General features: G+C 35.6%; 1 protein-coding gene across 7 annotated transcripts in view; it reads left to right on the forward strand.

Annotated features, from left to right (window-relative positions):
* TLK1 (tousled like kinase 1) overlaps window positions 1–24,772 on the forward strand; it is a 91,497-nt gene that overhangs the window by 42,903 nt on the left and 23,822 nt on the right. For 6 of the 7 annotated variants that reach the window (XM_056348933.1, XM_056348932.1, XM_056348927.1 and 3 more), the window contains 10 exons: window positions 3,255–3,373; window positions 7,202–7,273; window positions 12,960–13,035; window positions 15,692–15,738; window positions 16,105–16,191; window positions 17,303–17,392; window positions 18,255–18,347; window positions 19,579–19,689; window positions 21,402–21,538; window positions 22,785–22,973. In XM_056348933.1, the coding sequence (XP_056204908.1) occupies window positions 3,260–3,373; window positions 7,202–7,273; window positions 12,960–13,035; window positions 15,692–15,738; window positions 16,105–16,191; window positions 17,303–17,392; window positions 18,255–18,347; window positions 19,579–19,689; window positions 21,402–21,538; window positions 22,785–22,973 (1,016 nt within the window). In that variant the 5' untranslated portion in view covers window positions 3,255–3,259. Of the gene's footprint in view, window positions 1–3,254; window positions 3,374–7,201; window positions 7,274–12,959; window positions 13,036–15,691; window positions 15,739–16,104; window positions 16,192–17,302; window positions 17,393–18,254; window positions 18,348–19,578; window positions 19,690–21,401; window positions 21,539–22,784; window positions 22,974–24,772 lie in introns of those variants that run through there. The other variant, XM_056348929.1, reaches the window with a different exon arrangement.

A 24,772-nucleotide genomic window follows, 5' to 3' on the forward strand; every position in this document is an offset into this window, starting at 1 on the left:
AAGAAAAAAAGTGCATTTTTTTTTAGGGCTCTTCTGTGAGTTTTGGGTGATCTTCCAGGTGTTCTCTTCAGAAGACAGTAGAAGTTTAAATGGTGGATGGTAGCAATGCCAGTCTTCCGTTTAGGAACATTGTAAGTATGCTGTGAGCACTTGCGTGTTGTGATTGGTTTCCTTTGAGTTAGTGAGTTGCTTTTCAGGGGTAGGAATTAAGTTAAAGTCAGAAGTCTGGGTGTATTTTCAATTTAGGTTACGTTGATCTTGTGGGCAGCAAGGTATTCTGTGAGCAGGAGAATGTATAAAGTCTGGTGTTTAAAAAAATTAAAGTTTCATTTTTTTGTCCCTTACATGAAGTGTCTTAAAGCTTGCGGTACCTTTAAAAGTAGGTAACTTGTGCTGAGAACTGAAGGATTGTACAGAACTGCTTGTTCTTGAAAAAACAGCTGTGTGTCTGGGAGTGAATGGTGTATTTTAAATTACAGCATGAATGAGGAAAGCAGTTTAATAGATCTTCCTAGGATTTGCAGTGTGTTGAATGAAGGTTTGAATCCAGCTTTTCTATCTTGTCCTTCAGATCACCAGGATGGCTGAGTGTTACTTTTTGGTTCTGGATATTTAACAATAACAAAAACCAAAACAAAACAAAAATCCCAAACATAATAACCAAAAAACACTCCAGCAGAAATAATGAAGAGAATTCAGTGCATTCATTAGTGTGTGTAGGCTCTAAAAGGTGAGCAAAAAAAGTGAAGAATTGTTATTTCATCTGTGGTGCAGACAATCTCTACCTGCTAAATTACTGTTCTGACTGGGAAGGTAACCCAGGGGTGCTGGTGTACTTAGTGCATTAGTATCTTGGTACCATTCATGAGATGGCAGTAGCAATTTTACTCTGTAGCTCTTAAAATGAGCCTTGGCTATCCATGATGATTATTGCTTTCCCGTATTTCATAAAATAAACAAAATGGGTATGGTGGTATCTGTTTCTGTAGTATGTGTATGCTTTGTAATTGCTAGTTATGTCAGTAATTTTAAGTAAGTGCTGAACTTTTGTGGGCAGTGTCTATCAAGTAGGCTAGTAAATCAAAATATTGGTAGTCCTGCTTCATTAAATGGGTTACTGTGGTTATTTCAGAGTGTCATACACTTAAACACTTGGATTGTTAAGAAGAAAACCAATAATCGTTTAAACTTGCCTGACAAATCTGGTGTGATTAGTTTCTTATGCTTTTTCAGAGCAATACTTTCCCATTAATGTATAGATTACATACATACTAGGAAAGGTACGCTGTACACATCTGCCTTTTTTTTTTTTTTTTTTAAGCCTTACTGCACAATGTGTAAATGCAAGAAATATATTTTTGTGCATATGAGAAGTGTACAATTTGTTTTTGAAACTCTTGAAAGCAGTACACAAGCACATTTTAGGAATGAAGAGGATTCTTGATTGTTCTGCACTGCGCATACATGTAGTAAAACAGTCTTTTACCCTGGAGACCTTACAATCTAAAATATGTAGAAAGTGGAGGAATTTTTACTAGGCAAATTCAGAAGTGGCATTACAACTGCTGATAAAAAGCCAGGTGCAGTTTCAACCTGGGAAATTCCTCTGCGTTGCTGAAAAAGTGACCTGCAGCTCCAGATTTGGCTGTGTATGTGTGAACTCCCCCACCTCCAGACACAAGATGCGGTATCCTCAACTTGCCACTTGTGGTTTGATTTTTCAGAAGGAGGCTCTGCCAACAACACATTTCCCGAATGTCTCCTTTTTGACTGAGTTTCTCTTGGTGTGGTTTTCTTCCATCAGAAGTCTGGGTACCAGGGCCTGTGGTAAAGGGACACTGACACCACAGTCACTGTTGTCTGTCTTCCTGTGGGAGCAAGGGCAACTTGAATTAGCCAAATAACAGAGCCAGTGCTTTCCCTACTGAGAGTGTTAGCTGCGTGGCCAAAATGTGTAGTACATAAAGGTCTGTCTAGTTCTTGAATGTTAAAGGTTTGTGAGATACCCACAAGTCATGTAAGAAAGTGTCTCATCTCTTGTTAATGGTGAGGAAGGCTACACTGATGCCTTGGTTGTCAGGATGCTTAGCTGACGGGTAGAAGTTCATAGGAGCACTTACTTTGCAACCTGTAGCTTTCATGAAAAGGGAATTCCAAAAGCTTTTTTTGTAGAACCATTTGAATATACATAGTTCCTACTTGCAGTCCTTTGTGAACTGCTGTGTTGTCCTGTGGGACTGAAAAGCACAAACTTGTGTCTTTAGTTGAAAAAAAAAATGAGGCAATATCACTTTATATGGTACTTGAAGGATATGCTATTAAAATAGTGCATAAAGACTTTCACATTAAATATCTTATTTAAAATAAAGCAACTGAAATGTTTCCAGTTGAAGATAAACTGAATGTTCAAGTAGTTGAAAAGATAAAAACAAAGAACGCAGTTTGTGTAAATACGGAAGACTATTTGTCTAAATCATCTTTCAGACTCATTAAACAGCCGTAAGTGATTTAAATACAAATTAGAAAGCTGCACATCATGCTGCAGCCTACTCATGTAGGCTGAACTCATCAGAAACTCCTTTTGTTCTTCCATTTCCTTCCACCTTACTTTCCCTGCTGATGCCAGCAGCGCCGCTTTACCCCACTCAGCAGGGCGGTCGAGGGCACCACCTGTGCAAGTGTCTCTGTTACTCTTGGCTCCTTTCATATTGCTGATCCTGCTCCTTGCTTCTCTGCCCTTCGAACTTCCCTGTAACCCTGCATTCCCTTGCACGTGTTGGGGACTGTGGTCTACATTTTGATTTTCCTTTTTTCCCTATGATTCTTAGTTGTTCTTCTTGGACGTTCATATGTTGATAGCCTAAACAATTTAAATAATATGGAGAACAAGGGGCTTGCAGAATTGGGAGGTTTTATGCTGGAAAGTATTTTGCTGCTGTCAGCTAGTTTTTAATCTATAAATAATTGCCTGGTTGGTGTATCGCATGCTGCAGACTCTATGTCTCTCTCTTACATGCCTCTAACAGGTTCTAGTTTTCACCAAAATTGACAAGGCTATTCTGATAGACAGAAATTTCCTCAAAATTTCTGGAATTCATTGAGTGCTTTCTTTATTAGGTAACAGATGGTGAATCCATTGTCAAGTTGAGGGTATAAATCCTTTCCTTGCGTAGGCCACTGGTATGTTTGGCTTATTTGTAAAATATTCCACTGCAAATATTAGGGAATATAATGAATTTATTTATCTTTTTTAGGAGCAATGGATGAGCTTCATAGCCTGGACCCAAGAAGACAAGAATTGTTAGAGGCAAGATTCACAGGCGTAGTAAGTGGCAGTACTGGGAGTACTGGAAGTTGCAGTGTTGGAGCTAAAGTAAGTTCTAAGAGCAGTTATCCAGACCTACCATTTTTAAAATACTAATTTATCTCACACTGTTTCACTTGCATACTGTCCATGTGATTTACTTGCAAAAGTACTGGGCTGGAATTGGCTCTCAAGAAAATCCTTGTTAATCTGTTGTTTTGCTTTGAGGGTAGGACTGTTTATTCTGAACCTGTCTATGATGCAGACATTGAATTGTTCTTAAAAACATCAGAGAATGGGCTTATACAGGCTTGTGGTTTTGCTTTAGTGCACATGTGATTGGAGACAGAAGTTTTTCCCAGTATTTAAGTTTAGTTGTCCTTTCTGCAGATGGCCAGCTACTTACAGTTTGGCTTGAAATAGACCCAGGGAATCTGGTGTGACCTCTGTTTTTAAGATTAAACTTGTTTGAAGACTAATATATCTAGACTAACAAAGCCAAATTCTTTTAACTTTTCCAGACATTTATATCAATTTTGCCTACTTTCATTGCAGACTTTCTATAGTCTATTCGTTAATATCTGAACCAGGATGCAACTTGAGGAAAAACCTTACAAACATTCAATAGGGGCTTAATTACCTTCCATATGTCATACATTACCCTTCAGCTGATACATCTGCAGAATAAATTTTCCCTTTATTACAAATTTTGTTCAAGTTAGTAGCTTCAACTTCCAAGACTGATCTCTGCAATACTGTTGCCTAGCCAGAGGTACTCCATTTTGTATTTGTGTCTTTGAGTGTTCTTCACCAAGTGTAGTACTTAATAAACTGGTGTGTCAAAGATACAATACTAATTTTTCAGGCACAAATTTCCCTGTGGCCAAAGTACTTTTGAATTCTGTTTCCAAACTATTTTAAGTGTCCTCATATTTGAAGTATTTTACACAAACTTGGTTAGTATTTTTCACTTCCTATTCTACATTGTAATTACCACTCTAGATTACAGAACAAAATACTACCTGATAGCAGATGTTGATGAAATTTCTGGAGACTTGTGATGTATTGTTGACTGTTAACAAACAATAAGGAATAGAAATCAGTGCATAGTGATCTAGCATCATGACTTTTTGTTTTTAAGAGTGACATGAAGGTAACCGTCACAAAGCTGTAAAGAAGGTGACACATCACTTCTGTTACTAGTGTCTTAACCAAGAAGTGACTTAAATGATCAGGGGAAGGAATTGGGTTGGACTGACAGTGTGGTTGATGCACTGTTGTCTTCTAATTATGACTGCAAAAATGTATACTCACCATATGTTATGATAGAGGCAAACGCAGTGGTTCTGGCCCATCTTTGTTTCTTTCTTCCTTGGATTCTCTAATACTGCTTATTCATGTAATTCATTAGCTCGTTATAATTGCTCAGGCCATTGCTTAGTATTCAGGTGACTATTTGTCCTTTTCCATTACTAGATCTGTACCTTCTTTTAACTTCATTTAACTTTTAGTGTATAAATAAACCTTTCTATTAGTTCTTGATACAGCTGTGTTGGTCCCTTGCCTTACTGCCAGTCTTTCTTCCTCAGAAGCTGTCTACTGCTATGTGTGTAATGCATTTTCTTTAAAAGTAATTATCAAGTTTCTTGGGGTTCTTTTTCTTTGAACTTTGATCCCCTGTGAGTTGCTGCTTACCATTTCCATAAGTCTGTTCAAGTCTTTTTGTTGTTGTTGTCTGTTGTTCAGCTGATTTCACTTTTAGGCAAATTACATTCCACTTTCAAGTTCTCGGTTTGTGCACTCACATTAGCCAGAATAAAATGAAGTTTAAAACAACTAATTTCCTTTTTCACTCTACCATGTAAAATAAAAGTTTCTTGTCCATGACACATTCCAAGATCTGTTTGAACAGGTAATTGTACTTGTACAACCAATGCACTTGGTTTCCAAATGGGTAGCTGGATACAGCATTTTTTTTAATACCACTTTTTTTAATACCAAATGATTTGATGATTGCTTGCAGAAGATGCTATCACCACTGTCTTCTGATTGATGCAGGTCCTCACCTCAGGCACTGTTGTTCTTATCTTTGACCAGAAATATTCCATTAGTGATCTTCAGTATACAGTGCAACATCTCTTCTTCTTCCTGCTTACTTTTTGTTTGGTTTTGGGAGGCAGGGTAGAATACTAGTATCTAGTCCTGTGATTAATCCTACCATCAGTAAAACAGCAATTATGTCAGTTTTGTTTGTATTTCTTTTATTTCTGACTATTCAGTGTATCCAAATAGATAGCATGAAATGTAGCTGATCTGGGCTGTTTGGAATATGCTTTTTTTTCTTTTTTCAGTATAGTCTTCAGTCTTGGTGGGGGATGTTAAGAGAGGCTTGCTTATCTGATTTTTATTAAAAGGAAAAACAGATAAAACCTTCTATGTGATGTGCAGAGGTTACTGGGGAAATATGATGTATAAATATGATCTCCATTGGTCGTCTTTCACTTTGAAAACAAAAATGAGAAAACTTCCTCTTCGTGTACATCCCCAAATCCACATATACTAAATTCTCATTTTCCTAATGTAGCAAGACAATACAGAGGTTGCAACTGCACTTACTGGTTAATTTTGGAAACATTCTAGGTCATTATTCCTCTAGTAGTTAAACTGAGATGGGCTCTTATTTATTGGGACTGCTATTTTGAAAGCCTACCCCTATGTATTGTTTTACTGAAGAATTTTGGAATTGTTTGGCGGGGTGGGGGGGGAAGCCCATCATCTTCAAACTTTCTCAGTAAGCGAGGGTGGAAATATGAATATAGGTTACTGAGATTATGGTCTTGGCTAACTCCAATGACCAGATTTGAGACATCACAAGCAAGAACTACATATAGGCATTTCTGTGCTAAAAGACTGCCTGGGGTGTGGAACACACGTGGAAATTTTGTGGGGTTAGTTAACATTCCTCCAGAAATTTTAATGCAGAGATGATCTAGTTATTCAGAAGATGTCACAGATCAGTATTGTCCTGCAAACTGACACAGTTCTGGAAAGCAAGCATGCTTTGAAGCAAGCTGAGTGTTTGCCTTGGAACTGGTTGTTTCACTTCAAAGTATTTGTTCTGCCTTCCTGTATGGAAAAGAATAACCCAGCAGTATAAGATTTTATATTTTTTCTTTTAATAAGAAGAAGCTCAACTGCTGTTGGCATTTTTTGTTCTCTGAACGTGAAACAGACTCTTGCTGTAAAATGTCCTTGTTGCCATTCTGTGTTCAAAAGACCTCTGAATAAATCAGCCTTAGAAAATTCCTAAATAAATACTGTAACTTGAGACTATTTTACAGGTTTTGTCTTTTTTTCTTTTTCTCATTAGTCTAGGTTTGTTACTTTGGGGAAAGTGGTTTAAGAATGTGGAATAATATTGTCAATAGCTTGTAATTTTCTGTCATTGAGTGAATTAAAAAAAAATCGCTCTGCCGTAACCTAGTGTCTGTCTTGGAGAAAATTAAACATTCTTTTTCTTTGAAAAATTAAAGTTTTTAGTAGTCTCCAGCAGTTTCAACAATACTGGCTTCTTAAGCCTATTCTGTGGAATCATTTGGTAGGATTTTTCATTGGATGTTTTGCTTTTCCCAAATAAGACTTAAGTGGTTTTGAATGTTCTAGGGTTTTATGTGGCTTAAAACCAATCAAAATACAGAATTTACTGTGCCCTGTCAAACCATCCACGTGTCAAGCTTCTTATCCCCCTTGAAATCACCAGTGCTTTATAGTTAATAAATTTTTCCTTGCGAGCATGAAATTTTATTACTGTTACTTGTTATAACTGTGAGTGATAATAGTGGATTAGCTGTTTTATAAATCTGTATATAATGTTCAGTATTTTATTTGTCTTGGTAGGCTTCAACAAATAACGAAAGTTCAAATCACAGTTTTGGAAGCTTGGGATCTTTAAGTGATAAAGAATCAGAGGTAAGTATATAAGGCAGATTCATTATTACGTCAAAAATTTAATGTTAACAAATCATAATTTTATATTCCACTGTGATGCCTTATTTCATGTAGAAGCTTTTAAAGTAAAATGCAAAATACACAGCTAGGTAGGAAAAAGCATACATTAATAAAATATACCATCTCTTGGATGAGGAGACATGACTTCATAAAAGTTTCTTTGGACTTCTGGTCATGAAACTAGCTGCTTCTGCTTCTTCATTATCTATGTAGTCATGCTGTGAGGATACATACAGCTTTTGGAGCTGAAAATGCTTAAACAGTTTGCTGTCCTTTGTTTAGTAAGTAATAAGGTTTTCACCAGCACAGATAAAACTTTGACGAGTCTTTGGCTGCACCTTTGAAAGTACCCTAGAAACTAGTTTGCTGCGTTTTCTTGAAAAATATGGATTTAGTCCAAGGCCAGACACTGGCTGTCATCTGCATTTGTAAAGCTGCAGTTGTCACTGCGGTTTTTCTTGCCTATTACCAGTTCATAATCCGGTAAAGGATTCATACTCTTACTGGGTTTTCATGTGCAGAGTGCAGACTTCCCTGGAGTAGAAGGTGGTTCTCTCAGTGACCAGCACTGATACAACTGCACTAATGCAGCTCTTACAGTTTACCTGGTTTGGGGTGGGTGAGGCTCTCTTGACAGTGTTGCCTGTGTACGTCACAGTTGTGTCGATAAGATTATACCCATAAGTAAGCAAGAGCATATTTTTAGCCTGGGGTAGACCTATGTTTGAGTGACATGTCATGTTGGAAGAATAGTTGTTTGGCATGTGCTTTTGATGTTATTTTTCCATTAAAGCTTTATTTTGTGGCCTAACTGTACATTCACTTAGTCGCTCAGAGACTGTCTGATTCTTGCTTTTATACTGGGCTGACCAGCAGGTGAATTTAGTTAGTTCCCAAGACCAATACCTTATAAGTAAACATTTTGTGTGTGTGATTTCATGTTTTCCTCTTTGGGAGAGGCTCTGCTATGTTTCTTTCCCCTTGCCTTTCCCAGCGAGATTTTCCTTTCAATTGTATATAGTCTATTTTCTTAACCAGAAGAATGACTCTGTCTGCCCATTGTTTTTCTTCATGGCTTTTCCTAGAAATACTTTGGGCAGTGTTGCAGTGGTGCAGTTCTGATGTTCTGGTGTGGGAATGGAAATGTGCTGCAGTAGCCTGAAGGTTATGATGCATTATTGCAATTCCCTGACAAAAAAAAAACATGTCTAAGTAGTTGAGTGATCTCAGAACACTCACTATATGTGTAATAGCTTTTTGGCGTAGAAAAATGTTATTTTACAGTTGTATACATGAGACACGGAGGCATGTAAGTTTGAAAGTTCAACATGTTTCTTCTGTCTCTGCACAATGTTTTAACCTAAAGCCATGCTTCTGGATAGGGATAATTTATTTTTTTTTAATTATTCTAAAATAGAAATAGACTTTTTTTTCCTAAAAAGTCCCTGCACAGATGTCTAGTGTTCTATTGCACAGGTCTCCAGGTTTCTTCTGTTTTCTGAAGGATGGTCTTAATGACATTGAATAACGAAATATGATTTCTTGACCCATTTTCAGAAGTTGTCAGTTGTAGTCACTTAAATTATAATTGTGATGCCAAATATGTTAACAAGTTTTTAGAGTCTTTTCTTAAAATAACAGCTGGTTACTGATATGCTGTAATCCTGTGAGAAGTGCAGTTTAGTGCTTAATATTGCAAACAGGTTGTGGGATTTGTGTGTGTGTGTTTTCTTGGGTTTTTTTAATGGTGTGACAATGAAAATTTCATAATAATAGGGAATTCCTCTGGTGGATGGTAGTGTACAAAGACAAAGACTTATGCAGGAAGCAGTGCCATCATTTGATGATGAGAGAGAACTGTTGTATTATAATAGATTTTTGGAGGAAAAAAAAGTAGAAATACACATCTCAGAATCATTAAAACTCATTTCTAGCAAGAATGTCAGTTTCTGATTAAATTGTGGTGGTACATTCACCATTCTGTGCTCTCATCACTAAATGGCACATTAAAAGATATGAATTCTTTCACACTTAGTATTCAAACCAAGGCAGGCTTCCCACACACAAACAACCCTTTTTGGTTTTCTGATGTGAATTTTTTATTTTTTACATTTTAATCACAGGATTGCAGAAAATATAACTATTACAACTGTAGTATTCCCCCCCCATGTGATGGATGTATGAAGAGGGGCAACTTGCCTGAATAATAGTTTTACTTGAGATACTTCACAGAGATAAACATTGAACTGCAAAATAACTTGAAACCAGGCATTATCCTGGATTCAGTTCAGCATTGTGAGTGATAAACATGACCTGAATGTTTGATCTTAATATCCAGACCTGTATTCCAGTTTCTTTTAAAATTTTTACATATTTTTTTATTAATTTCTTTGCTGTGATACATGGATCTTTATTTGCGTGTGTATTAGCTACTTGTAGTTAAGATAATTTCTAAACTGGCTACCTCAGGTTGTGAACAAGTGCTTCTGGTAGACTTCCAGTATCTTGGCCTTCCCCACCATTCCTCATTAAAGAAGATTACTCCTTGTTTTGGTTACAGATACATACTTTTATTTATCACTAGTATTTTCTGTTCTCTGTAGATAATTAATTATTTAACGGAGGGCAGCCTTGTCTGTGGTTTGATTTGTACAGTTTGATAAGTTACTTAAATGGTTTGCTCTACTTGCTTGCAGCTGTTAAGTTGTGGTGGTTCCCGATAATACAGAACCATCGTTATAAATCTAATTTCAGAAGTAACTAAAGATTTGATCTAATTGGAATTTATAATGTGTTGCAGAGGAAAACAGCACTGCTGTATTAGTTTGCTATAATTTTAAAGCTTTGTGGGGAGGGTAGGATTTAGAAGAAAATAATGGTAGAAAATTGTCAACTCAATGTTATGTATATGAAAAATATCAACAACTAAAAAAGGCATCGCTATTAAGCATGCTGGAGGGTTAAGTGTTGAGACATAAAAAAACCCCACTTTGAGTTTATTACACAATTTTAATAATTTTTATCTACAAAAATAACTTCCTGAGTTCTGCTGTTACCAGTTCTACAGTAATGGCAGAAGATACTTAACTGTACATGAAATATATAAAAATACTTACCTGAGTATTTTTTTAAAGGACATTAACTAGTTGAGAATTGGTACTTAGAAATGTTCATTTTATAAAAGAGGATGTGAAAAGCCAACATTTAAAAGTATAAATGTGAAGAGAAGACTAAGGGGAAGCACATTAGAATTGAAGGGTAAGCTAGGATCAAGACCATGGCATATGAGGCTTTGCTAATACGCTGGGCTGTAACTTTAACATAGCTTTACCATCTGACTTTGGATAACTTCAGAGCTATTTTTGTCTTGCTTATGAAATAGTGGGGTTTTAGTCTAAATCTTGGCTATATGTAAATCCTTCTGAGTGACTGAAAACAGCGTAAGTCTTCGTTTACTGCGAGGATAGTCCTCAGTCCTATTAGTCTTCAGTTTCTTGTAACTTGTATGATTCCATTCATTAGAAAGGATTTTGGAGAACATTTTCTGGTGATTGATGTTTGCTATACGTTACCATGTGAATTTTGTACTTAGAAAAGGTGAACATGACCTTGTTGGGTAACCTCATTAGTAACCTCATTAGTGTGCTAATACTTTTTAGTTTCGAAGGTTAAATTAAACACTGGAAGAAATCAGAAGAGCTTAGGGAAATAGACATTTATGAATTACTTGAGTTTCAGTTTTAAAAATATAAACCTCTTTCAATGTCTGGCTTTTAAATACAAGAAATCAGTCACTGCAGTTGGAAACTAATTTTGGTAGGAGAAATCTTAAATATTTAGTCATTAATCAGCTTTTAAACAACTTTTTTTTTTTTTTCTTCTGCTTCATATGGTAGGTAAAACTGACTACGTTAGAATGATAACCTGCAAAATTGAAAGCTGGAAAATAAGAATAACATGAAAATGTTTGGTTAAGTATTTTAAATTTAGTTTTGTGGAAAGGTACCTTAATGTTACCTATTTACCTGGCAGTAACTGTAAATTATAAAAGTAATATTTCTAAGATATGCTTTCTGCTTTTAGAATCATACGGCCTCAAAATAACTTCATTTCCAGGAGTCTGTGTTACACAGTTTGCTGATGCACGACAGCACTGTAAAGGATGCAGCTTTTGGTTGGAAGAGTTTATTTAAAATAAAATGTATGTAATTGAACTTCATTTGTAGCATGATAATACAACAGCTACAATTGTAAAACTTCTGAAGGTGTTTTTATGAACCTATCCACAGAGCTAAAACTTCTAAAAAATACATGGTATAGGTAAGGAAGACCTTTCTTGTGCTGACTGTTCTTTTACGGACTGATAATTTCTACAGATCACAGCTAACTTAAAGTGGTTTTTTGCCAAAATAAATATTTTAGGATATTTGTAGTATATTTATATTTGAAGATACCCAAATGAAGATTTTGGAACAGAAACATGCCTGAAATGCTTTTAGTGATGGGTTGAAATCTGAATTTTGATATCATTTGCTGTGCTGAGGAGGAGTACTTGGAGAACAAAGTGACAAATACAGTGAAATGATAAAATGGTGATATCAAAAAAAATTAAGCATCTTACCATTGATCTCACATTTAGTCCGAGATACTAGGGACCATTGATTTCTTGATTGTAAAACAGAGTTCATGCAGTGGCTTCTGTGCTTTCTCCAGTTACTGGTATGAGGCTGCTTGGGGGCTGAATACACACACAGCTGCAGCATCTTTTCCTTGAACCAAAGCAGCTTGTAGAATTTAACTTACACTGGGGAGACTAACCGGTTTGAATCCTCAGATCAAGGGAGAGCAAATACAATTTAGAGATGCCTCTGATCACATCCCTTTTTTATCATCTGTATTGTACGTGCTGATTGTAGTTTCTAGGCAACTATATGTAATATTTCTGGAATAAATTTTTTACAGGTCTGCATTTTTTCGCTTGATGTTTTTCTTTGACTTTCTTGAGATACAAATATAATGGGGAGGGGACAATGACACTTTCCAAGTGGATAGATATTCAGGTTTTGAGCAATTGTGCTTTTTTTCCCCTCTCTTTTTTTTCTCTCTCTTTTTTAAAAATCCTAAATAGATTCCAGAAATCTACAGCTCATAGTATTTTGGAGATTACTTCTGCACTTCCGAAAATGCATTAACATTATAAGCTTCCTATTGAAGCGCTAGAACTTTGTGTTTATACTGTGGCAATATGTAGAAAACACCATCAAGAATCAGCTTATCTCACCAAGTGTTAAGCTTTAAAACACCCACAACTATAATAGGAAGATCTTGGTAAAATGTGAAACCATATTGGGTGTTTATAAACCTCAGAATGGATGAAAAGGTATAATTGCTTAACAATTAATATGTAGAATTGCCTTTTGGGAAATTATTAAAGAATTATTTCATACTTAAGTATCTTTTCTGGCTTGAATTTATCTTATTGACCAAGGATCGTATTCTCTACTTTAACTACAATCTGAAATTACATCCCTCCTGAATTGTGAAATCATATTTTATGAATGAGTATTTAAAATTATTTCACAATAATAGGGCAATAATGTAAGTAAATAGAGCTGCTGTTGGATCATGTTATTTTTGTTGTTTGTAGACTCCAGAGAAGAAACAGTCAGAACCTTCCAGAGGAAGAAAACGAAAAGCAGACACTCAAAGTGAAAGCAGCCAAGGTAAACTAAAATGTAAATGAATTAGGTAGTTACTGCATGTATTTAATCCAGTTATAAGGCACAAAGTTTTGACTGTTAGCCTTAAAAAAATCTGTATTTTTGCTTGCATAAGACAGGTGTTGCATTTTGGATGATAAATTATGTATCCCCCCCTCCCTCCACCCCCATTTGTCACTGGAAAGGATGGGCAAGTAAAACCTGAACTGGGCTGGTAATTGCCCGTAAGAATTGTGCGCTCCCGCACACGTAACTTGCAGCTACGATACAGTTCTGTATACTTTCAAGAGCTGTAGCAGCTCTTCTCATCCAAAATACTTCTGTGGTTTGTATTTCTTTTCAGTAGGTAAGGGGGACAAGGGATTACAGACTATAATATGTGATTGCTTATTTTTTGGGTATATTTAAAAATTGAATTTTATTCTTTTCTATGGATTATTGTACAGTGTAGTCTAGAGGAGTGGGGAAATCAAGATGAGGCTGTTTCGCAGTTTAATATTTACAAAGCTTATTTTTTGTCATTCTTCTCTCTAGTGTGGCTTTTGGGGGAGGAATGGGGGAAATGTAACCTCCAGACAGACAAGATGATGTCAAAAGGGGAGGAGGAATAGTTTTGATAATATCTGTATTAGCTTGGGTTTTTTTTTGTTTCTAACTGAGCCAGGAAATGTCACTTCAGATACATACCAGTGGGTTCCATATCTTGAAGTCTTCGTGATGCAACATACTATTAGTAGAAGAATTATGTAGTTTGACTACAATTTCTTTGTTAGTATTGCTTCATAGAAACCTGCTTTGTTTCAAGAACTTGAATGAAATTTCCTATTTCCATTGTTCTAGTAGCCTACCCTTCCTCCTACCAATGAGAGTTGAAATTAGAGATGATAGAAATGTTAGGAACTTTTTGGCATAGACAACATGGTTATAATGTCTTGTAATTACTATTCTACTGTCAGCAGCAGTGAAACTGAATAGGCTGCACTGCAATATTCTCAAGGAACTAGCCTAGGAAACTGCAGCATATTGGAGTGGTACAGTACAATTGAAGCACTGCAAATACTGCTGTTGTACTGAAAATAGGAACAAGAGATCCATGTCTTGTATATTGCATGCCTAGGACTTTGACTTTATAGCATGCAAAATAATCCATAAATGCTGAAGAAAAGTATTGTTTAGAACATGGAGGTGATTGTAAAGTGGGATAAAATCAGTAGAAATTAGGAATAATTGGCTGGCCCAGAATAATTTGATGTATTTCTTCAGGGCAGAGTTCTGTAACATGACATACAATAGATTTTTCTATGCTGAAAAGGAAAGCAGTCTGTCTCATTTATCTGGATGAAAGCAAGTTTTAATTTGATAAAGTGATAGATGAGAATTAAGCTTAAACCCAAAAATCACTAGCAGAATTACAGGGTAGGTAAAGAACTGGCTAGAGGGCAGTAACAGTGATGTACGCTAACTGGGTAACTGCTGGGTACTGGAAGAGTTAGCTGGGTGCTGTTTGAAGTCTTTGAATTATTTTACCTAAATATTTATGTTAAAAGTTTTGACACAGAAAGGGCTGCCAAATGCTTCTGTGTCTTCATGGTATTTCTTAGTGACAAAGTTATGCAGCAATGCCAGTATAGAGGTATATTGGACTAGAATGAATTCTTCAGGGCTGAAGCAATAGAAAAGCTTAAAAATCTTTGCTAAAAAGTCCAAAAATACATTTTTGGACCTGTGAATAAGTAGTGATTTCCTAATTTATAAAAAAAATTTCCTTCTATAAAGAGAACAATTTTGAACAGTGGTCTTTTTTCAAGATGTCTTCTAACAGGTAGTTTGACCTATATGAGAGACAAATAACAGTCTTAAGATGTCAGTCGTCTTAGAACCTAATAGAAGAAAGTATTCATGCCATTGGGTGAAGCATTGGTGCAATCTATGGAATGCCACATATGGGTCAGGTCCTCAAGTTGAAGAAAGATCAATTCACACCGGTGCTCCTGAAGTGTCAACACTGATTAAGATAAAAGAAATTCTGCTCTCTCATTCTGATCTGTTTATCTCCCCAGTTAACCCTGTGAGTTAGCTGATTCATCATCAGGTTGGGAAGAATGGAAATACTTGTCATCCTCCATGCCCCCACTGTTATTTGTACTTAGGGAAGTCCTTGAGCTAAACATTTGGGCATAGTAACTCATCTGGAGCATATAATAGTTATATTAATTAATAGACTTGTTTATTAATTTATTAAAAATAGTTTATTAATTAATAGAGTTAATAGACTTGGTTAATTTGATATTTTGGAAGTGGATAAGCTATGAGGTAGTGCTTGAAAAGGGGAGGGGCTCGGAGCTGAAGGTATGAATTGTAGGATGAGAGATGAGTTTTCTGGTATCTAGAAGAGGTCTAGGCTTACTGCTAAGTCTGCACTAACCTGGTTTAGGAATTGTAGCGTGACTTAATTTCTGACTTCTCAATGAATGGAATATGCAAATCTCTTTATTGTGGCCAATCCCTTGATTATTTACATAGGGAGATCACATCTCAGCACATCAAAGAAAACCATTTAACCAGTGGTAAGATTTTGCTGTTTACTGTATAGGTAAAAATGTAAGACACATCTGTAAGTAATTTAGTCAATTCTAATGTATTGATGTCTTTGTTTCAGGAAAGAATATTGGGGGACGTGGTCACAAGATTAGTGACTATTTTGAGGTAAGGTTTTTGTGTGTTTGTAAAATTTATTTTAGCTTTAAAATTTACTTTCAGCTTTTTTTGAAAGTTACAGATTTTTTGCTTGTATTGGACAGGCCTCCTGAGAGGATACTTTTTTTTTCTTTATGTAATTTTATAAGTATTAAACCTTGAAGTAGAGATGCAGTGATCTCTTGGTGCAGCCTGAGCTAAAATACAAAAAAATTCTCTCTCACGCTTTTATATAAATGGCCAAAGACTATGCTAATAAAAGTAATACAACATGATACACAAATTCTGTGTACAGATGAACTGTATCATTTGGTAGGTGTGTAATGTATTTTGAGAAGAAGGTTGACTAATCGGAGGTTCCTATCTTCTCTATAGTACCAAGGTGGAAACGGCTCTAGTCCGGTGCGAGGCGTACCTCCTGCAATCCGATCTCCTCAGAATTCACATTCCGCTCCTTCTTCTGTAAGTTTGTGAACTTTGTAGCTGCTGGAGATACTTTCATAGTCTGAAGGTAGCATAATTGAAAAGAATCTATATTCAAGGGAAGAGTTTTCAGAGGAAGGAATCCTGAGGAGGAGTTCATTCTTGCAACAGTAACAAAACAAACAACCAACAAAAAATCAAGTTAAATATTTAACTAAATTTAAAACTAAAGTTTTCTGCTAACACAGGAACTTTTTTTCTAAAACATAATTTTTAAATACAAAGTAATAATGTAAAATGTTGAATAAATGTTGAAATGTTCTAATGATGTCTGTTCACAAGACTCACACAGAAAAGGGGAGGATTTTTGTTGCTTTGACCCCTAACTTGGGACTTTAAAAGCTCAGGTTTTGATAAATCATAAATTTTTAAATAATTGACACCTAATTTGCCTGTATCCTTTAAAAAGTCTCTTCCTTGGTCGTGCTAATATTTTCCCCTCCTCATACGCACAATTTCAGTGTTAACATACCTACATGTGATTCTAAATGGCCAAACAGATTCTGCCAGTTACAGAAGGGGTTTGTTTTCTCTGCTGGTAGGCCTCAGCTTTTGTTCCATGTGCTTTCAACTTCAGTCTGACAATATGCAGTATAATACAGATTGTGGAATTTGTCTTGAAAACAGCCTCATTCAGACAAACTAGTGGGTTTGGGGAAGTTCCATTAATGGAATTTGTGTTCTGATCTGTACTAGCTTCCCCTTTCTGGTTCTCCCATGGGAAATAACCACTCCAAAAATAACTCACATTATTTTTGAGTTGCGAAAGCTTAGAATCAGAAAAATAAGTCTGTGTAAGACTGGCATCACCTTATGTCAGTTTTGTATTCTCTTAAATCTTTCAGTCTGTTTCCTAAAAGTGACAGCCTCAGTTTTCTCAGAGAATCTATTGCATCCTTTCTAAACTGCAAGTGATAAATAACAGCATAGTGATAGTTCTCAATGCAATGCCACGAGTAGTATCTTCTGTAAGAAAGATACCTTATTTCCCTATTCTATGTGATTTTTCTGCCAAGAGTTGTGAACAGGGCTATGTTCATAATTTAATATTGCAGTTGTATCTAAAATCCTTTGTTTTCCTGCATTCCAGGTTCGACAGAATAGTCCTTCTCCTACTTCATTAGCTTTTGGGGACCACCCTATCACGCAACCAAAGCAGTTATCTTTTAAAATTACTCAGGTAACTTTTTTTGAGTAGAGCTATCCTGTATCACTTCAAGACTGCAGAAAAAACAGATAGATACATTTATTTCTTTGTCTTTCAACTTCTTGTAAATTCTTAAAGGCTTTCAAAACCTTTGCCTTTTAGAATCCACCAAAGCATTTTTCTGTTAAGTTCACCAGCTCATAATTTAATTTATATCTCTCTGATTAGTTTGGTATTCTGCACTTGCTTTGCTTCCAGTGTCATACTTCATGTGTAGTCAGTTGACCATGTCATCGGTAGGCTTTTGCTCAAGATTTTAGCTGTGTGTGATCTGAGAAGTAGAGGCTGTTCTTTCAGGCAGTATTTGAAGTGACAGCTGCTGTTGTCATATTGCATTTAAAGTATGACATTGAAGAAGAAAAATGAGATGGTAATCAAAATGATCAAGATATAGTTCTGTCATGACTTTCAAAAGCCAAAAGCAACTGGTTTATCCTTTCTGCCATTTCTGACATGATCTGTTCTCTTTCGCAAGTTAGTCAGAACAAGGCTCCTTCACCTGTTAACCAAACACAGAGACTTTCAAGTAATTAGCTGGCGTTGACATTCTTGCTCTGTTTTATATGCTTTTTTTGTGAACAGTAAGTTTTCAGTTAGTGATTAAGTCTTTTAACACTGTTAGTGGCTTATCCCAAATGTTGACAGTCATCCTCATGAAGAGGGAAAGCAATTTTGAATAACAACCTTCCATGTCACTTCTAAAACACGTGAAAATAAGATGTGCTGGTCTTGTTGAACGTTTTAAAGTAGTTTATTTCTCTGTGTAACAAACATGAGAAAAATAATGCTATAATTGTTAAAGGAAAGGATGAAATTTTCAAAATGTTCTTTTTAGACTGATCTCACAATGCTGAAATTAGCTGCGCTAGAAAGTAATAAAAATCAAGACTTGGAAAAGAAAGAAGGTCGTATAGATGACTTACTCAGGGTGAGTATTGGACATGGGGTAAAGATATTTATTCAGATAATTCAGATAATGAATCTGAGGCAAATATTTTAAATGTTTGAATAATCCTTGTTTTTAAAAATTACCCTGGAGTTACCTAAATTAAAAGGCAGAGTGAGGTTTTAATTTTTCTGATTTTTTTTCTGAAAATGCAAGAAGTCTATAAAATGAAATGCATAAGGGTTTTTTTTCTGCCTCTGTGCTATAACTTTTTGATGATTAAATACGTTTATAGAATTTCTGAGGGTACAAAGAAAGCTGATGCTGTTTTGCAGGCAGTTCATTAATTCCTTAACTTCATAATATAATTTCATGTGACAGGTGGGGGTTTTGTTGTTCTGTTTGTGAATAGCAGTTATCAGGGGGCCGACTGTTGGCAGTTTCAGAATGGAGGTGATTGTGACAATTATTATGGGCAATAAATAAACTACTCTTAATAAGAAACCTGTGCTATACTGTGCTCTAAGACCTGTTTTCAGAACAAAGTCTTAATACTTGTGCTCTTGAAAGAAGTGTTAGAGAGGTGATATATAGAAATATGAAACAATTCATAGTCTGTTTAGTGTTTATATGTGCACGAGTACATATTAACACATGCAATCATACGTTACAGAATTGTACATACAGTCTTTTAGCACATGTTCAGCAGTATGGAATAGACAAACACAACCTTTTTAAAACTAAAAAAAATAATTTAGTTTTAAACAAAATAATACTGCTGTGGTGTTTTTTAAGGTAATAAGTTAAATATAATTGGAATGTAGGGAGCTTGGTAAATTTCCTACTCAGATAATTGAAACTTGTATCATTGGGAATTTTTTGTTTCCTTTTAAATCAAAAATGTTAGGATTTCACGTGACTTCAGCAATCAGGTATAAAGGATACAGAGCTAAAATTAAACTTTCAGTTTAACGCTGGAGGACTGGAAAAATGATCAGTACAGTGCTTTTATATATTATTTACATGCTGAATGCTCTGTAATACAGTATGCAGCTCAGTGTAAAGAAAGTGAAAAGGGAGCAAGGTACATCCTTCTACAGATTGGGATAGATCTGGGAAATTATATTTTTGCCTATATATATATATATATATATATATTTATGCATATTCCTTTACTTTAGTCATGTGAAGGTAGACATCTTTATTTTCTGTGACAGCTGATTAAAAAAAAATGTTTCAATATGTCTTTTCATATTTTGTATTTATTTGTTAGGCTAACTGTGATCTTAGAAGACAAATAGATGAACAACAAAAGCTACTTGAAAAATATAAAGAAAGGTTAAACAAATGTATTTCAATGAGCAAGAAGCTTCTAATTGAAAAGGTAAGTTTGCTGCTTTTAAAATCTTTGTGATAAAAACTGTGAGGATGCTGTAGAACTCTGTTATGATTCCTTTATTTTCATAATAACTTTTTCACATTAGTCTCTTAGGCTGAAACATCATATGTGTGGTCTTTATGTGGCAGTAAGTATTCTTGTAAGCCTGAATAGGCAAAATAAAATGTTGAGCCTTTTTCAGATCATGGAACATGTAACTACTTTAAGGTATGTGGGATGGTTTTCATCATGAGTAATTCAAATATAGGAAAACATAAAAGATAAGAATTTAGTATGTGGCAAATTTTCGGGACAAACTTTAAGAATATGATTACAGTGGATCAAAAAATTTCTGAATCTGTTGTGGAAAGGAGATAGATAAAATCTCCTTGTGAGACATTTAAGTGCCTGAGATAATTTTTGATGTTAAAATGATAAAATGCTATGTTAGCTCAGAATTAATGGAAACAAGGAAATGGTGATCATTTACCTGCATACTACTATGAAAGAAATATTTATTTCAAATTTAATGCCAATTATATGTAAACTAACAGCAATTTCATAAAAGACAAGAATATACCTTGTTTCTCTCCCTCTTCTTTAAAACAGCCCTATTCAAAAAATAGTACTAGAAAATCATCTTATTACATATTAGGATACAAAAAAGTTCAAGGTAAACAGCCAGGTCTCTTCCCTTGCACTAGCTGCTGCTGTCAGATACAAGGGCGCAGTCTGATTCATTGGGGGATTGGGGAGAGTTTCCTCACTGGCATGGCATAAATAAATTATTGCAATCCTTTGTAAGTTCTAGCATGAGGGGAACGCAGGACAATGATGCATCAGATCTGTTCAGCATGATGCTAGGTGAGCACCTTCAGACTGAGAATATCACATAGGCCATTTTTCACAAAAGACCATGTAGGCGGCCTCTTCATTCTAGAAGTCTGTTTGCGCAAAGATCCTTAATTCTGTCAACTTTTCACTTCTTTGTGTGTGTGATTTGGGGCCATCGGCATTTCTTTAATTGTTACAAATGCTTGCTTCTTAAGTTTCTGTCCGTCAGTGGTGTTCACAGTGGTCTGTCTTCTTGTACTGAAGCAAACTAGGCAGCCTCAGTCATTTACCACATCCCAGGGATGCTCGTGGTAGCAGTGGCTGGTTGTGAGAAGGGCATCGGCTTCTACTTCTGCAAGTGAATAGCTGACTGCAGTTAAGTCTGCTGCAGTGCGTCCCCACGTAGAGATTCCTGAGCTCAGTCAGTTCGGTACAGATAGTAACATAGATGGTCGTTCAGGGGAGTTTCCAGGCTAAGCATGGTAGGTGCGCTCTTTCTGATACGTAAGCAGGCTTATTTAGTATAATAGACATGTACAGACATCATTATATGCCTGTATGATGCTGATACTGTTACCAGTTTTGCTGTATTTACAAATAAAATGTTTTGTTAGTTATGAAGAACAGTGACCTTTGTAGGAAAACTGAGTCCAACTCTGATTATTTTTTTATGTGCCCAAGTAGTCATTAGTACCAATTCTAACAACTGCAGATGTTTGGGCTCTGCAGAAGTTAGAATAAGTGGAGTAAAGTAATAAAAGATATTTTCATCTACTCTCCTTTTATCCTTCCTGTAGGAAGTTGCTGGAGGAAAAAGAAGTGTTTTACTGACTTTTTGAACACTTCAGTGTTACTAAATATTATTTTTTTTGTTGTTTTCTTAGAGCACACAGGAAAAGCTGGCAAGCAGAGAGAAGAGCATGCAAGACAGATTACGCCTGGGGCATTTTACAACAGTTCGTCATGGTGCTTCATTTACTGAACAGTGGACAGATGGCTTTGCATTTCAAAATCTTGTGAAGTTAGTCAATGCCATGTTCTTAAAATTCTCACTAATTGTTAGTTCCCTCTAGTGGATTTTTTTATTACTGAGGTTCTAGGATTGGAGCAGCTTTTCTTACGTTGTATTTTGCTTTGCCTTTTGAAGACTGAGAATACAGTGCAGAACTCCCTTAATCAACTGAGAGAATACTAAGGCTGGGTGTCTTTGAAAGACAGTTTGGTTTCACTTGATTTTAACTATCCTTAGAAAAGCATGAATGTGCTAAATGGGTGACACGTAATTATTCAGCTCAGCTGGTAGAAATTGCTATAAAACTGTATCAGTGATTTTACAAGCAGCTAACCGCGTATCACTGGTGATGACTGGGGTAGAAGAGATCTGTGAAGTTTTCATTGGTCACCTAAGTGCTGCCTGCGCATCCATCACTGTAGCACCTTTTTCAGGCATTCAGCTCCTCAGTGCCATGAAGGAGGAGTGACAATTCTGGCAGCCTCAGATAGGGTCTAGTGCAAGTGGATGGGGAAGAGCAGCCACCTGGAAAAGAGCTGCTGCAACACAGGTATTTCAGCAGAGATGGAGCCAAGGAAAAGGGCTCTGAGAGACCATCAGAGATGGTGGTAAAATAATTATGCAATGCCTCAAAAGTTGTTCTTTGGGAACGAGTCTGATTCAATCTTTGGAGATAGATATGTATATATAGAGAGATATAAAAGTAATTCACCAAGATTTTAATTTTTGAAGGGCAACATATAGTCTTAGCGTTATGTGATTGCCTAGGGATTGGTTTTTTCAAGACAATCTTAAAAACCATCTGTATGTGTGTTTTACATAAAAACTGTAATTGTTTGCCATACAACCAAACTGATGATTTATTTGGGAACAGTCAGATCAAATTCAGTTTTTGGCCTTGAATAATCAAGTACTCTATTGACTGTTACATTTCTTTTGATGGTATAAAAGAAGTTATCCACCAGATATTTTTTTTTCTAGTGCAGAAATCATGTGTAACACTTTCAAAAACAAAACAAAACAACCCCAAAACAAAAAAAAACAACCCACCATATATTTCAAAAGTAAATTGTGCCTAAACTTTAGCAAAATTTTTTCCACCTCATGAGGAACATTGGCGTTCTTTTTCCTAGGAAATTTTCACATGTACAGTAAGTTTTCTAAAAATTTCTTAATGCTTTATCAGTTAAAAAGATAGTTCTTTAAAAAATGCAAAATGATGAAACTTTAATAAGGCTTTTTTTGGGGTTTACAGGCAGCAAGAATGGGTGAATCAACAAAGGGAAGACATTGAAAGGCAAAGAAAGCTCCTGGCCAAGCGAAAGCCGCCAACTACAAATAATTCTCAGGCACCATCTGCCAATTCTGAACCCAAGCAGAGGAAAAATAAAGCTGTGAATGGGGCAGAAAACGATCCCTTTGTTAGACCCAATTTACCACAGCTGTAAGTTTAACATTTCAATCAGTCTTTTACATAAATTCTCAGATATTGTCTGTGTGAGTTCTATTCAAATAACAGCATAAAAAGGCACTCAGTATATTCAGCAGCTATATTCTCACTGAGGACTTGCTGATGTTAGGGAAATTTGCACCACTGCCTATGAAGATGTCGTACAATTGCCCAACTTATTTTTGGTAAAGTCACCAGAGAAAGGCCCATTCTGTGTTTATGCAGTTCCTTCTGTTTTCCTGATCTAGAGGAGTCCTTATTCTGGTTTCCAACTCTTGTAGTGCCACTGATACCTATTGAACTTTTCTTGATCCACATTGGTTTAAGATCTTCTCCTTTAGTTAGAGACCAGTTCATTTTTCACATAACAGTCTTTAGCTGACAACAAAAGCTTTTTTCAGCCTTTACTATTTGAAGACGTGTGTCTAAAAACAAATTAAAAAAATATATTTTTTTCCCTTCTGAATGCTAGATCCTGAGAGCAACTGTCAGAAGTTACTGATCCCATTTCATATATTGACAGTGTTCAAATTTTTTGTCACTTAAACATAAAAATTGAGAGCTATCAAGGAACGCTTCATTTTTCAAGTGACATTTTTTACTGCAAACAGAAATGGTGTAATTCAAGGCACAGACAGATGCGTTCTTGACATTTGGGTATTTTAAGAAGTTGCTGCTTGCAGGTACTAGTTATTGCCCTTGATGCTAAGAGGCTGCAGCTGATAGTGGATCTGTTTCTGGTCAGCTTAAATAAAAAGTAAATAACTAGGGTTAAAAAGACCAAGAAATTGATTTATGTTACATTGCAGAAGTAAGCTATGTGTGTTAAACATGGTCACTTGTTACCTCTTACTTGTGGAGGTAGTAATTTATACCTCAGGGTCCGGGGTAAATAAATTACTGTGGTTAGATATACAAAATAAATGTTTGGACCATCAGTGTGAAGACAGCTGCATAGATTTTGCATAATGCATCATTCTTAAAGTTCACATTATGAAATTGTTTGGCTGTGACAAAAATACCATGAAAATACAGTAGTAAGGGTGGCGATGTAAGCAAATCTTGATTAGTGTTACTTGTGTATTTTGGTAGAGAGCTCAAGAGTCATTGCTCAAACTGATTCTTTAGTAATAGTGCCTACGTTTCTTTTTAGAACATAATTAATACTTCTGAATAGTACAGTAAAGATTATAGTCATTTTAAAAATACCTTTTTGTTTGAATATAATACCTTTTAATAATAAAAAGTAACATTTAAGTAATGGAGATTACCTGAAAAATGATAAAACTTCTATTTTGCCAGCTTTTGGCCATGTCTTCATTCACGTTACGTTTCCGTAATCTTCTTGCTGCTTTAGGAGGTGATAAAATACACATTTGGGAAAAAATACAGAAGACATGTTCTAAATATTAAGTAGGACAAAATTAATTCCTGATAATAGACTTCTGAATGTTTTCTGGTGTTAAGCAGTTTTAAATAATTTCCGAATGATCAAAACTTACAGATTTTCATTTCTTTTGACTTAACCAATTACATGTTAAATGGCAAGTGAAAATGCTTGGTGGCTATGAAATTGCCAAGAGAACGATCAGAATTGCCCTTTTGTATCTAATGTTAGCATAAATGTAAGCTGTTATTGAATCAAAACTGTTTTGCCTTTAAGTATCCTAATCTGATCATTATATAATCTAGATATTAGGTTGTTTGCCTATATGGTAAGCTTATAAATTTTGTTTCAGACATTTGAGAAGGTCTATAATATGTCCTGAGATCACAGACTCATTAAGCTTAGT

The sequence above is a fragment of the Falco biarmicus genome, chromosome 8 (genome assembly GCF_023638135.1).
Source record: "Falco biarmicus isolate bFalBia1 chromosome 8, bFalBia1.pri, whole genome shotgun sequence".
In the NCBI taxonomy this organism is placed as follows: Eukaryota; Metazoa; Chordata; class Aves; order Falconiformes; family Falconidae; genus Falco; species Falco biarmicus.